The sequence below is a fragment of the Arvicola amphibius genome, chromosome 4 (genome assembly GCF_903992535.2).
Source record: "Arvicola amphibius chromosome 4, mArvAmp1.2, whole genome shotgun sequence".
Taxonomy (NCBI): Eukaryota; Metazoa; Chordata; class Mammalia; order Rodentia; family Cricetidae; genus Arvicola; species Arvicola amphibius.
The window spans coordinates 61926636-61940580 of record NC_052050.1 but is presented as its reverse complement, the minus strand read 5'-3'; the positions used below and the strand labels follow the sequence as shown (position 1 = coordinate 61940580).

Below are 13945 nucleotides of genomic sequence, written 5' to 3'. Positions count from 1 at the left end.
TCTTGCAGAATCCAGATGGATGTCCTGATCTTAGGGTCTTTGTGTGGGAACTCCCTATGATTTCCCCAAGTGTTCCCTCTCCCTAGTTGAGGGTAACCTGATACTCCACCTGGATTTCGCAGTGAGGGTGCAGTTCTTATACCCCACCCAGAGCTGACAAGAGAGAGTGGAGCCCTCTGCTCCCAAAAGCACCCCTTATACCCAGTAGGCAAGAGCCAAGGCAGTGTCACCCTACTACCTGAGACTCAGGGTCTCCGCAGCCTGGGTGCACCCAAGCTGGACACCTAGGGTTAAGGGTCATGTCCCCCATCTGATCTTGACCACTATGGCCCAGCCCCACCAAAGGACACTCACGCCATACAGGCTGGGCCAGGCGTTGCTGGATGCCACAGATCTCCTTCACCCATGAGTTTTTGATGATGACGGTCCGTGCCTGGAGCAGGTATTTGCGCACAGAGTCCTCCCGCTCATGCCACACCTCAAAGGCACGGTCATCCCCCTCTACCTGGTCATTCAGGTCGATGCTACTCAGCTGTGGGGAGAGGACATCAGTAGGGAGGATGTGACCACGCTCGGATGATGTGGGATAACCCAGGAGGGACACACTGGCCAACGGACTAGCCACCAGTATCCACGCCGCAGCCTGAGAGGGAAACGGGACTCCACCCATGGCACAGCCACTTGGCCTACAGAGCCCTCAGCAGCCCCTGCACATACAGACCTTCATCATGTTCCGGAACACGTAGCTGAAGGTGTCGGTTCGAGAGTCTCTCCGGGGCTTGCAGATCACCAGGTGGTTTCGGAAGAGGAAGACATGCCGGTTGTGGCCCTTCCAAGGCATCCGGGCCCCTGGTGCCCCCTCCCATACTATGAAGTGGCCCTAGAGGTGTGAATGGACTCTGGTCAACCAAGCCTCCCCCATGACACCCACGTATCCCACTCCGCACTGAAACCATGAAGTCATCTACAGGCTCCCACCTCCAAAAGCCTCCTACAGGGCCCCACCCCCCAGCATCCCACGGCACCACCTGGCGGATGGGTTCTCCCAGGGCCTCCAGAGTTCCGGGATAGTTCTCCATGAGTGACACGTGCAGCTTGTTCTCGGCGCGCTGCGGCAGGGCAGACACCACAGCATAGGCCTGCTCCAGCAGCGCGCAGTTCTGCCGGTTGCGGGCCTTGTTGCGGATCAGTTCCTGGGGTGAGCGTCAAGAGTCATGAGTCCAGGATGCTCGGAACCCAGGAATCCCCCTCCCTCAACAGGTGCAGCCTGCACAAACGAGGCTGGAGCATATCACCTTCAGCAAGGCTTGGTATTTCTGCACCCGCTCCACTGGCTGCTCCAGGTAGTGCTGAAGTGGAGGTGGCGGTGGCTGCGTGGGGTCCTTGGCTGCCAGTGTCTCTTCTGCATATTTCTGTAGGAGCCACAGAAGTGGTTTTGCGCATGAATGTGTGGTCCCTGGGTGGCTAGAGTCACTGCAGGGGTGTTGCAGGCACGGCCCTGAACTCCCTAGGCACGGTTATGTCCCCTGTGAGCTAGAGCAGGGTACCAAGGGTGCTGACACACAGCCCTGCACGAGGGTCACTGGGTCACCATCTCACTGGTGGTGGCATAGGGCCTGAGCAGCTTACGTAACGACTGAGGACTGCAAAGTTGTGGGTACTCCTACTAGCATCTCCCCACTGAGCCAGGGTTCAGGCAGGGTGGTGGGGCAGGCAGTGAGGTAGGTTGAGGAAGACAAGCTTGGGCTAGCCATGTGGACCATCAGAGCTATACCTCAAAGGGCATTTGGGCAAGAGCTCAGGTCTAGGAGCAAGTAGGGTGGGTGGCCTTGTGACAGACAGGAAGCACCTTGTAGAACTCCTGGACGGGGGTGCTGACAACCACGGACTCAGCTTGCACGCGGCCCACCAGGAACTCGAGGTACTTCTCAAAGGCCTCCTGGTTCTTGATGAAGCACATGGCCACGTCATCATCTGTGTCACAGGACTGCAGCTCCTTCAGGAAGCTGCCACGAAGGGGACAGCGTCAGCGCCTCCCTCCACCTACCAGTCCAGGCCTTCTCCTCAAGGCCAGAAGCCTTAGCAGGGCCTGAGCCCTCAGAGAGTATGTTGAGCTATGTGTGCAAGAAGTGCACAGTTGTGTTCCCATCTGCCGATGCACAAGTACCACATATATCACGTGTGCACATGTACAATAGCATATGCAGGTTTTCTAAAAGTATGCATGCCTATACACATAAACATGTACAAATGTGAACACATACATGTACAGACATTGTCTATGTGCAACGTGGTGTGCACATTCTGGTGTGGCATGAATCTCAGTACTGGCGCATACAGTATATGTATGCTCGTGTGTACTTGTATGCCTTGTGTGACAGTGCACATATTAGACAACCACAATGTGTGTACCGTTAGCATGTATATGTACACGATGTGAAATGTTTTATATATATATATATATATATATATATATATATATTATATCCTTGAGCAGGGATGTACGCATGAGTTTTTCATGTGTGTGCAAATATGCACATCCACATCAAGCACATGTGCATGCATAATGTGGCAGCTATGCCTATACACACGCATGCCACGTGTGTGTGTATGTGCCTGCGCATGAAAATCTACATGCATATGGCTGTGCACACACTTGTCAGAGGCAGGAATACTGCAAGGGCTTCATCCTGCATGAGCCAGATACTCAGAAAGGGAAGGTCTACCCTAGTGACACACTAGTACAGGCTCTCCCTCTTCCTCCGTTCCTGCCCTTCCACCACCCTGCCATGAGACCTGGCCTGCAGTAGGAGCTGGGTGCTCATAGACACACGTGCCTGTATGCAGTCCCACCCTCCTACCTGCTGTGGAAACGGCTGATGTCCTGCACATTACGAAAGATGACTGTCTTCTGGCTGGCCACCGCTGTAGGCACACGGGGAGATAGTTCCAGGTGCTTCATGTGGTGGCTCTCGAGGAACTTCAGCTCGCCCACAAAAGCCTGCTCTGAACTCAGCAACTCCTGGATGACAGAGCTGGCAGGAGGAGAAGCCATTACGGGGCACTTGGGGGCTCCAGTGGCCACAGGCTCCTGCCCCTGTCAAGGCTCTGGGAACAGCGCTGTTACAGGAATGCCAACTCTCTCGTAGCCCCATTCTCTCAACTGCTGGATTCGGGCACTTCTTGCTACCAGAACCCCTCTGTCAACTTTCAGAGAGGGGATGAGTGGTACCCGTGAGGAACTACTCCTCCACATGACTACCGCGACCCCCACAGAAGTAATCTGGCATAGCCCATGAGAGGCCAGCTGCGGGAATCAGAGTCAAACTGGTGCCCACTCTGTTCTCGACCTCTGCCCATTCCCAGTGTAGAGTAGGCATTCACAGGCCCCCATAAAATGGTCAGAACTCCATTTGGACCCTAAAAGAGGCAGGCAACAGGTCCCATGGGCAGCGGGCCAGCCAGGGAAAGTTCCACAGAAACTCACCTCAGTCTCGTTCTGTACTCATCCTCAGACACGGCCTCCCCAGGAAACTCAGAGGCCTCAGTGGGCCCCCACTCAGGAGACAGCTGGTGAGAAACAGGTGTCTGTCAGAGGCGGGTTGGGCCCTGGATCTGCCCCTGCAGAGGCTGGGGGCTCCTAGCCTCCAAACGGGAACAACAATGCCAGAGTCCTCTGGGCTGGTGACCTGAAGACCCTCTTCACTGAGTTTCCCAGCCAACTACCTTGAGCCTCTTGTCCAGGTAGGGCAGGCGACACCCAGCCCTGCCTAGAAGGGCTGGATTTGGTGGGCTTGGTGCGTACAAGCCAGCGCAGAGGATGGGCCGAATCAAGGACCTCCACATACTGGCCTTCTCTCAGAATGATGGCATCCTGCTCTGCCCCCAGGGGCAGATAGTCAGCCTGTGACCACGTAGATGTCAAAGATCTGATTGGGGCAGAGAGAGGACATGAGTTTGCGGGGAAGGGGAGGCGTTGCAGACCTAGCCTATCAGTACCCCTGGTAGCCACCAGAGAAGGGAAGATGAGAAGTCTCCACAAAACCCTGGGGAAGAGGCTGAGTCAGGAAGTCCCAAGAAGGTATCAGCCAAACCTGTCAAGTCCAGAACACAGGACAGGAATCTTGGGGACATTTAGTGCAGACACTGGCTCTCAACCCCATACAAACAGCAGGAATGTGGATGTTCTCCCTTGTCTTCCCCCGAAAGAAAGCAGTGCACCCTCAGGGTCTCTAGCTGGAGCTGCCTATACTACTTGTTCACATACTATTACCTGTCCACCTGCTGCCTGGGACCTACGGGGTGCCTGCTACAAACCAGAGGGAGAGGGGGATGGGAGAAGGAAAAGGGAGCAGGCAGGGGAGAAGGCGTGAGGAGGACTCAGGAGAAGCAGTCTCCAGGGATCCCTGGGGAATGGACCCAGTTCCTCATCCAGTACCCTGCCCTCAGCCAGGAACGCATTTCCTGAGGGCCTGTGGTGTTAACTCGCTCTCCTCCAAGACCTCCTCCCTGGGATTCTGACCTGTGCCTCTCATCCCTATACCTTCCCTCAAGGAGTCCCCTCCCCAGAGTGTTCTCCAAGGGTCTTGACCCACCTACCTCACCACGGGAGTCCCCATCCTCTGACTCTGAGGATGACTCCTGAACACTGGAGGAAGGACGAGACCGGCCGTGCCGAGGAGAGGCAGATGGTGTCTTGGACTCCTCATCGCTGTCCGCCCTCCAGGCACCTGGAGCTTGGCTGGATGGGCACAAGGGTGGTGATGCCCCCCCCAAATAGCCACTTTCTAGATCATGGAGGCAGGACAGTCCTCCGCCCTGCTCAAGAGCACTTGGGCCCACCGCCCCCTTGGGACACGTACTAGCTCCTCACCCTGTGAGATCTTGGCCGACACCATCTCGGTGATCTGTGAGGTGAGCTTCTGCAGGAACTCTTCTGTGCCCACCTCAGCAAGGGACAGGTGACCATGGGCCTCGTCAGCCGCCAGGGACTCCCCTGGGGTGGCAAAAGTGACCCTTAAGCAACCATCCTCCCCCAGGTGTCTACTGAGTACCCCCTGCACTCCAGGCTCAATTTTAGCCCTGGGGGATGCCAGGCACAGGAGACCAGGCCTCCTAATGGTGCTGGGGTCTGAAAAGGAGACTAGCCTCCAGGACAGGGGTGTTGAGGCCGGCCGTTGACAGAGGCTTGCTGCGGTCTGAGTCAATACGCAGCCAATGTGGTTGAGAATAAAGCGAACAAGTCCGGACAGAGGGGACACAGTAGGTGTAGCTGAGGGACACTAGGGGTGGCTGAGGATCAGCAGGGTACCCACTGGGCAGTCAAGGGACAGCAGCCAATCGGGGACTGGACAACACAGCCAGGATCCAGACAGTTACTAGGGATGGTAGGCACAGTTAAACGGCAGGTAGCTTATGGACAGTGGATACGCTGACCAGCATGGCTACAGGGTAGAGGGTGAAAAGAAGGGAAGACAAAGTGGCAGAGGCTTCAGACTTTGGCTATCAGGCTGTGGAGGACCTGGGGTATGGCCCATGCCACCTCTGCTCTTGTTTGCCTGGCTTGCTGGCCTCCACAGCCCATTTGATATGAGCGCTGCATCTAGGCTACACTTCCCTTGGGGATCCCATAGCTCCCAGATCTACAGAGTCATAGATGGCTCTGACTCCAACCAAAGCTCAGGCCACAGGAGACCACTGACCCAGCACCGTTGCCAGCAGCGTCCCTTTCACCTGGCCTGGCTCGGGGTGAAGGGTGCTCAAAGTGCCCATCCCACCCGTACCTTTCCTTTGCCCGGCAAGATCAGCAAAACCTGCAGATTCCATCATCTGGGCTGAGACAGCTTGGCTCGTCCTGTGGAGACAGGGGCATCCTGAGAGGCCTGAGGTAGGAGCTACCACCGTCTCCCACCTTCCACCGTTGAGCAGGAGGCAAAGGTCTAGGACATCAGTCATCATCTCCACATCAGAGGGACCCTGGGAGACCCTCATTCTATGCTGGGGAAACTGAGGCATGCGAAGAAAAAAGGGGGCCCAAGTGCACACCCTGTGCAAGCCAGAACTGGTCTATCTGCAAGAGAGGGTGATCTCCACCAGCATAGCTGTCCTGAGCCCAGTTCCCAGACCTATTCTGTGATCTTGGCCCTGGGGCCTTGGATAGCATCCACTCACCCTTGCAAGAAGGAAGAAATGAGGGCCTCTTTTACTCTCTCCTGCTCTTCCTCCTTGGCTACTGTCAAGAGAGCAGAGAGCCATCAGCATGAAGTCCTGGACTCTGAAGTTTCAGGTTCAGACATACTCAGGACATCTGAGCTGCCCCAGGAACCTAGACTCTGTTCTCTGAGCCCTGAGCAGGCACTTTTCTGAAATGGTACTGTCCTGCTCCTGACCATGGTCACCTCAATGGTAACCACGAACATGAGTCTACCCTCCGAATGCCAGTCTATGGGGGACTGAGCAAGGCTCTGGAGCAGAGAACTCAGCTCACCCTAGAAACCCGTCCCCACATACAGAGCAGGGCGAGTGCTGAACCTGAGAAACTCTGAAGCCCCACACCAAACTCCCCTACACCCGTGAGGCCGGATGTGCTCTGGAGGTGTCCTGATACCACAGAAGGATGAGAAATACAAAGGCTGAACATCTGCATGCTCTAAGAAGTCCGTGAGCCTGCACTGCCCAGCTCTGGGTCCCCTCCCATTCATATGTACCTGCCTACCCCCTGACCCTTCACTCACAGCCAGAGACGTGCAGGCTGGCAGAGCAGAGTGCCTGGCCAGCAGCGTTGGTGGCAATGCATGTGTAGGTGCCCTGGTGCTGTCGGCCCACGTCCAGCAAGACCAGGCTATGCTGCTTGGCAGAGCTGGCCATAGTGTAGCCAGGGGTATCGGGGCCAATCCACAGCACTCCCTTCTCTGCCTCCTCCTTGAGCCAATGCACAGTGGGGGCTGGGTGTCCTGAGGAACAGAGGGCAGTGAGTCCATCCCTGACAGAAACAGAACCCCACCAGGAACTGGGCCTGCCCCCAGGGACAGGCAGTACGTGGCTGTCAGCCTCTCCAGGAGAGCTGCCTCACCTTCCACCTTCACTGAAAAGGTGATGCTGGAGCCCCTCTTCACTTTCTTTGGGGTGAACTTCTCCAGGATCCGGGGTGGCACCAGCCGCTCGTGCACATCTGGAATGACACGGCCAACCCATAAGGACCCCCTGACATAAAAGAAACCCACCCCACCCCAGTGTGCTAATCCCAGAGGATCCCCTGAAACCTATGTGCACTGACCACCCACACTTCCACAATAGCCAGCCCCAGGTCCATCCATTCTGGCTTCCTGACCAGGGTCTACCACCCTCTTGTGCCCATCTGGAGCTATCTCACCTGATGCTGGCTTCTCTTCTGGTTCACTGGGACCTGAAAACACAGAGAGAGTCAGATACTAAACACTCATAGGTGCTCTGATCTCTAATCCCATACATGGTGCTGAGCTGCCCTGGTAGCTCCACTCCCAGGGCAAAGATACCCAAACCTCTTGAAACCTTAGTCAGAGAGCTGTGGGAGTCACCACTTAGCATGAGGATGGCCACAGATCACACAGACCTGATAGATAACATACTGTTAACCCGTTCTTGTTACTCCCAGCCTCCCCAGACCTGTAGCCTTGATCTGCAAACAAATGTATAGGCACAGGAACAACCCAGCATCTTAGGGAGCAGCATCTTCCAAGATCTGGCAAAAGAGGCCACAGGTAGCACTGGGCCCCTCCTAGCAAGATAGGTTTGGTTCAAGTTTGGAATTTACTTCCCATGTTCAGGAAGAAGGAGCCTCAAGGCTGCTATAGCCACCTGCTCCCTGCAGGGATGACTTCTGGCCACCCGAGTCTCTGCTCACTGGAGCAATGACCTCAAGCCTTGGACCCAAGTCTGATAGGGTAGCGGGTCAGCTCTGTCCAGTCCTTTGAGGAACCCACCTTGGACTAGCAGCCGGGCCGATGAATAGGCAGCACCTACAGCATTGCTGATGTAGGCTGCATATTGGCCGCTGTCCTCCGGGGTGACTGAGACAATCTCCAGGGTATGCAGGGTCTTTTTGTCAGTCATGCGGATGTGGGCAGATGTGGTCAGTGGCTGGCCATCTTTGAACCAGTACAGTTTGGGGGCTGGATAGCCTGGGGACACAAAGGCAGGTGGTTGTGATGACAGAAGACCCTGAGCAAGGTCCCTCAGAGACCAAAGGGTGCTGGCCTCCTTATTCAGAAAGGACACACACATGACCAGCCATGCTGGCTGGGGTCCCCTCCCAACTGTGGCTGGTAGGACTCGGTCTCTGTTAAGTAAGACAGTGCCACTTCCTCGCCAGCTCCTCACCTTTCACCTTGAGCTGGAATTTGGCCAAGCGTGTGCCAGGGGCCACCTGGAGGTCTTTCAGCTCCTCCAACACCTGGGGAAGCTGCCCCTCATCTGACTCGGTCCCCTCTTGCTCCCGGCTGTCAGGAAGGACAAACAAGGGAACGCCCATAAAGCAGTAAGTAAGAAGGTTCAAGGCAGGAGGGTCCCAGGAGTGATGTCAGACATGGAGGGATCCTGAAGTTTCCTGAACTGCGGGACAGAGGAAGCAGAGCCACCAGGGCCTGGTGGAAGTCCCCGAGAATTGGCTTGTCAATCCAAGGACCCTAACCCCCTGCCCCAGGCAGCAGCAATGGCTGCCTCCTCAGAGATCCTGGGACCCCACCTGGACAGGTATCCCTGGGCGCTGAAGTACGATGAGGTCTCAGTAGCATCTGCTGCAGTGTCATAGTCTGTGCTGGTCACTGGAGAAGAAAGCGTGACTCAGGGACAGGCCTAAAGCACAGTGCACCAGGGCCGCCTTGGCTGTATGAGGCTCTGACCGTGCAACCTTACAGGGAGATACCGTACTCAGCTTGGAGAAGGGCAACAGCTGCGCGTACCCTCCCGTGACGGGGCCGACACTTCCAGGCTCTAACTAACTGCAGGCCTCTTTGACCCAACAAACTACAGGCGTCACACAATTTGCTGTCTCCGTGAGTTACAACAGCACAGGCAGGATGTCCAGTTCCATCTTACAATACCATGAGGGGTTAAAGAAATACTGGCTTCAAAACCAACAAGCCGAGGACTTTCCAGCCAGGATATAGTAAGAGAGACTAGATTTTTCTACAGTTATGCTGTTACACATCCAATGTTTGTGTCCTACAAATGTACATGTTAAAACATTAATCTTGGGCTAGCCAGATGGCTCGGCAGGTAAAGGTGCTTGCACCGAGCCTAATGACCTGAGTTCAATCCTTGGAACCCACATGGTGGAAGGAGAGAACCAACTCTCACAAATTATCCTCTGAATGCCATACAAGTGTCATGGCACACACACAGAAACACATATGTGCGCGCATGCACGCGCACATACACATGCACATACAATGTAAAAAAAGAGCCAGAGTGGTATTGGTATTAGGAGGCAGAGTCTTTGGGAGGTGATCAGACCGCACCCAGGCCACCCGGGAGACACCCAGCTCAGTCCAGCACTCACGCTCTACACGAAGCTCCGCCTTGGTGGAGGAGACGCCCACGCTGTTCTCTGCCAGGCAGCGGTAGACACCCATGTCTGCTGGCACCACAGCCATGATGATGAGCTGGTGACCACCCTGCTGGTCCTCGTTGATCATGTAATGGTCGTCCTCCTCCAGCAGCTTCCCGTCCTTGAACCAGCGCACGCTGGGCACAGGCTGGCCTGTTACCACGCAGTCAAAGCTTACCGGGTATCCATCCTGTACTTCTTGGTTCTGCAGCTCAGTCAGGAACACTGGGGCTAGCACAGACAGGCAGAGGGTACAGAGAGTTAACCCTGGAATGCCCATACATGCAGATGCCACGCCCATGCAGGCTGGTGGTGTGTGACACAGCAGGCTTTCCTAGAAGAGGTTCCCTAAACTCCACAGCTAGACACTCTGAGCTTCTCTCCATCCTTCTCTTAGAAGTTTCTTTTGGTTCCCAGTGAGGCAGAGGAGTGCAGACAGAAAGGATTCACAGGCTTGAAGTTTAAACCTCAGGTACCCTAAACTAGGGAGAAGTCTCAGGACTGAGGGTCATTCATTATAACCTCCTCGTGGCCTGGGAGAGACTCAAGTGCATGGTGAAGTTGTCTTACTTCCAGTAGCTGACACAGAAACTACCATACAGAATGGACCTCAACATACACCGCTAGTGAAAGATAAAACTGAGGTTCACAGTCAACTGTCTAACCTCAAAGTTGTGTCTTTGCCATGTTCCCCCACAGCCTGGGGGACAACCAGTCAGAGCTCCCTTCTGGTTCTGCCTCATTTCAGCCCCCATCCTCTTCTCCCTCTACCCTCTCAGGCCAAGCCCTGCCACCCCCACCCCATGCCACTGTGGCCCATGGCTCACCAGCATCTGAAGTCTGCAGGCCAGGTGTCTTGGCTAGCGGCACCCTGGGGGTGACAGTGGGAGCCACCTTGCCAATGCGCATCTCCACTCCCCGGGGTCCCTGCTCTCCCAGGCTGATCTCCACCCCAATGCCCATGGTGGCAAACATATCTTGGAAGCAGGTAACTGCCCGGCGGGCCTCTTCAAGTGCCTCAAAGCGAATGCACACAAAGTTTTCGTCCTCTCGGTATGTCTGCCAGTCTGCAGGCTCTTCTGACTCGGCGGGGCCTTCATCAGCGCTGACGAAGAGTTCCTCCTCTGAAAGCTCAGCTGGGCTCTTGCTGCGGAAGAGCCGGTGCAGGCGCCGCGCTGCCCGCCGGAAGGCGTCGTCCAGCTCGCCTCCTGAGGAGCTCTCGGCCTCACTCTCTGTCCCACTGACCACCACGCAGGCACTGTGGCTCACACGGCCGAACTTGGTGCTCACCTGACAGGTGTACCGGCCAGTGTCAGTGGGGCTCAGACCAGTGACCAGCAGAGAGCAGGTGCCATCCTTGAGCTGGTCTATGTGGTAGTGCCGCCCGTCCGTCAACTCTACGCCGTCCTTCAGCCAGCAGGCCCGCATATCAGCCTTGCTGGCCACCACACACTCCAGGCGTAGCACGTCCCCAGTCTGTGCCTCTGTGTCCCCAAATGTCCGGGAGAACACAGGCCCTTCCTGCTGCTTCATCTCCTTCCGTACTTTGTAGCCCTTAAAGGCAGCCTGGATCTTCACAGCTGCCTTGTCCAGGGATGGATCCTTCAAGTCGGCTGCACTCAAGTCTCCCGGCAGTGAGCCCCCGGGCACTCCTTGTTCCTGCTGCTTTTGTGGCTTCACAGAGGTGGCAACCTGGGCTGCATGCTGTGGACACAGGATGTGAGGTCAGAGCAAGACTGGGAAATGACGACCAATAACACTCCAGGCCCTGTACCCCTCCGGCACTCCATCTGCCTCCAGCGGAGTGGCTGCCCAGGTGCTGGCTGAACCCCTGCTTTGTCTGCTCCCCAAAGCAAACGCTCGTCCTAGAAATACCAGTATGCAGTGACCCAGATGGGGACCAACAGCACTGTGGGGAACACCAGAAAGGCCAGGCCCATCTATTCAGCTGTAACTGTTTAGTAGGTAAGCGGGGAGGTGAATGGCGAAGGCAAGAAAAAATAGGCAGGCAGCTGGTTATGAGGCTGAGCGGGTAGTGGGAGGATGAACGGATGGAAGGACAGTTGGGTAGATGGGTGGGGATGTAGTCAGGAGAAAAGTAAATAAGCCAGTGAGCAAATACAGGAGTAACGAGCAAATGAACTGTGGATGGGGGGTGGTGAGTAAATGGGTGAGTGGGGGGGAAGAACAAGTGATACTGGAGGAGTGGACCACGGAGAGGTGGATGCCTGGGTAAACAGATGGGAACATGAACGGATAAGCTGGAAAATAAGTCCAGGCGGTATGGATAGTAGATGCATGGACAGGTGGGTGGGGACAGGCCGACGGGTAGGTGACCAAACGGTTCAACAGGTGCAGGAGTGACAGATGAGTGGACAAATAGGCAGACGGATGGACAGATGTACAGGAGGATGGTTGGATGGGTGGAGAGACTGATATACAAATGGAATGATGGTGAGTCGAGAATGAATAGATGGACAGATAGATGGACAGATGCAAGGACAGGGGAGAGTGAATGACAGGTCAGCTGATGGACGTTAGGATGGTAAGACTATGCATGCATATACAGGTACATGGTATTGAGATGGATGAATAGATGGATAAATTATGGGATTAAGGCACAGAAATGGATATGCAATATCTGAGACCTCCTCCAACCCTCTCCTGCATGCCAACTAGGAGGCTCACCTTGCTGGCCAGGGGTGAGATCCCAGGACCCCCAGCCTTCTTGAGGTAGGTAACTAGGGAAGGGGTGCCAGCCCGGGACTCATCGTCAGAGCTGGTGTGTGAGAGATCAGCCTCTCCTGTGCGCGCTAGCTCGTCAGCTGTGGAGTAGCCCTCAGAGAGATCAGGGGCTGTCTCTTCGGCCTCCTGCCGTGGATGCTGCACACGGCCGTCCTCCTCGGGCAGTTCGCTGATGGAATCCAGTGTGGGCTCCCGACTCATGCGGCGCTTCCGGACAAGGGCCTCCCAAAGCAGATGCAGGTCACCCTCCTGGGCTGCCTCAGGGGGCAGGCTGGGCTGTGTGGGGACCTCATCCCCAGAGGTCGTGACCACTGTGGAGGGCAACAGGGCAGTCAGTGGGTGAGGTCAGACAGAGCTGCAGCCCCGCACCTGCCTTTGCTGCTGGATGGGGTACAGCCTGGATGTGGTCTTCTGGACCTCTGCTCTCCAAATTGCACCAGGAACCTTATCTGTTCTGAGATGCTCCAAGACCCAGCTCCCCACCGTCACTTTTTCCCCCTTCAGCCTACCCCTTGCCAGGGGCACACAGTCACTGGACAGGGAATCGCTCAGCAAAATAAAATTAGATGTATTTCCACCTGTTCAGCACTGCTGCTGGTACAGATGCCCAGGCTCGCAGGGACATTAACACTGCATAGAGAGGATATGCTCACAATGGGGCAGGCTCAGAATGTGAGAGGAGGAGACCCCAGTACAGAATGTGGCTCAGAAGACAGCGTGTGGAGGAGATATGCATAACACCGAGGGGCTCTGGGAAGGAGGGCTGATAAAGTATAGACTCAATACCAATGGAAGGTCTGGGAGCATGGGACAAGGGACAGGAGACTCAGTGTGGGTGGGACCTCAGGCACAGGGAAGTAGGAGAAGGTCAAAGTGCCTGGTGCAGAGGGAGCCTCTCGAGGATGGTGCTCAGAGCAGGGGTGGGTCGGGGTGCAGACAGTATTGGTGTGTGGGAGTGTCTTGGAAGGCAGAGCAGACTGAGAAGAGACTACAAGGAGCTTCAGAAGAGGTCTCAGAACTCCTGTGCGCAGGAGTCCCAGGACTTAAGAAATTCACCACCAATCCTACTCGGGGACAGGAGGCTAGCCTACAGCACAGTTCAATCACATGAGACCCGCCTGGCCTGGCCAAGCCTTGGTTTCTCTGCACATCGCATGGAGTCTTGAGATGGATTCAGCCTTAGGTCCGGAGCATATCAAGAAGAAAACCCAAATCAACTCTTCCCCACTCCCACAGCATCCAACCCCAGAGCTCAGACTTACCATTAAAAGTGGCTGTCCCTGAGGAGGGCGGGCCCCGCGTGGGACAACAGCGGTACTCTCCTTGGTCTTCTGTCCTAAAGCCCTTGATCACTAGCATCTGCCGCTGTCCCTGAGAGAGGACCTCAAAGTGTGCGCTGGGCTGGATGCGCTCTGTTCCCTTGTGCCAGACAACCTCACCGGCCTCAACCGCAACTTCCAACTCTAGACACACGTCCTCCCCAACCACTGCCTGACATGTCTCTGGGGCCGGGGTTGAGGCTGAGGCTTTGGATAGGGTTGGGGTTGGGGCTGGGGCTGGGGTTGGTGCTGGGACTGGGGCTGAGTTTGGAGCTGGGGCTGGGGCTGAGGCTGG

General features: G+C 55.8%; 1 protein-coding gene across 1 annotated transcript in view; it reads right to left on the bottom strand.

Annotated features, from left to right (window-relative positions):
• Positions 1–13945, bottom strand: part of Obscn (obscurin, cytoskeletal calmodulin and titin-interacting RhoGEF) — a 142391-nt gene that overhangs the window by 34350 nt on the left and 94096 nt on the right. Inside the window, 25 exon segments of the mRNA XM_038326509.1 lie at positions 355–532; positions 722–880; positions 1029–1193; positions 1296–1412; positions 1850–2006; positions 2862–3035; positions 3488–3570; positions 3727–3747; positions 3749–3904; positions 3906–3929; positions 4600–4716; positions 4719–4741; positions 4874–4996; positions 5784–5854; positions 6172–6232; positions 6735–6953; positions 7073–7171; positions 7373–7405; positions 7962–8159; positions 8359–8477; positions 8723–8801; positions 9539–9817; positions 10414–11290; positions 12275–12642; positions 13594–13911. Coding sequence (XP_038182437.1) covers positions 355–532; positions 722–880; positions 1029–1193; positions 1296–1412; positions 1850–2006; positions 2862–3035; positions 3488–3570; positions 3727–3747; positions 3749–3904; positions 3906–3929; positions 4600–4716; positions 4719–4741; positions 4874–4996; positions 5784–5854; positions 6172–6232; positions 6735–6953; positions 7073–7171; positions 7373–7405; positions 7962–8159; positions 8359–8477; positions 8723–8801; positions 9539–9817; positions 10414–11290; positions 12275–12642; positions 13594–13911 — 4218 coding nt within the window.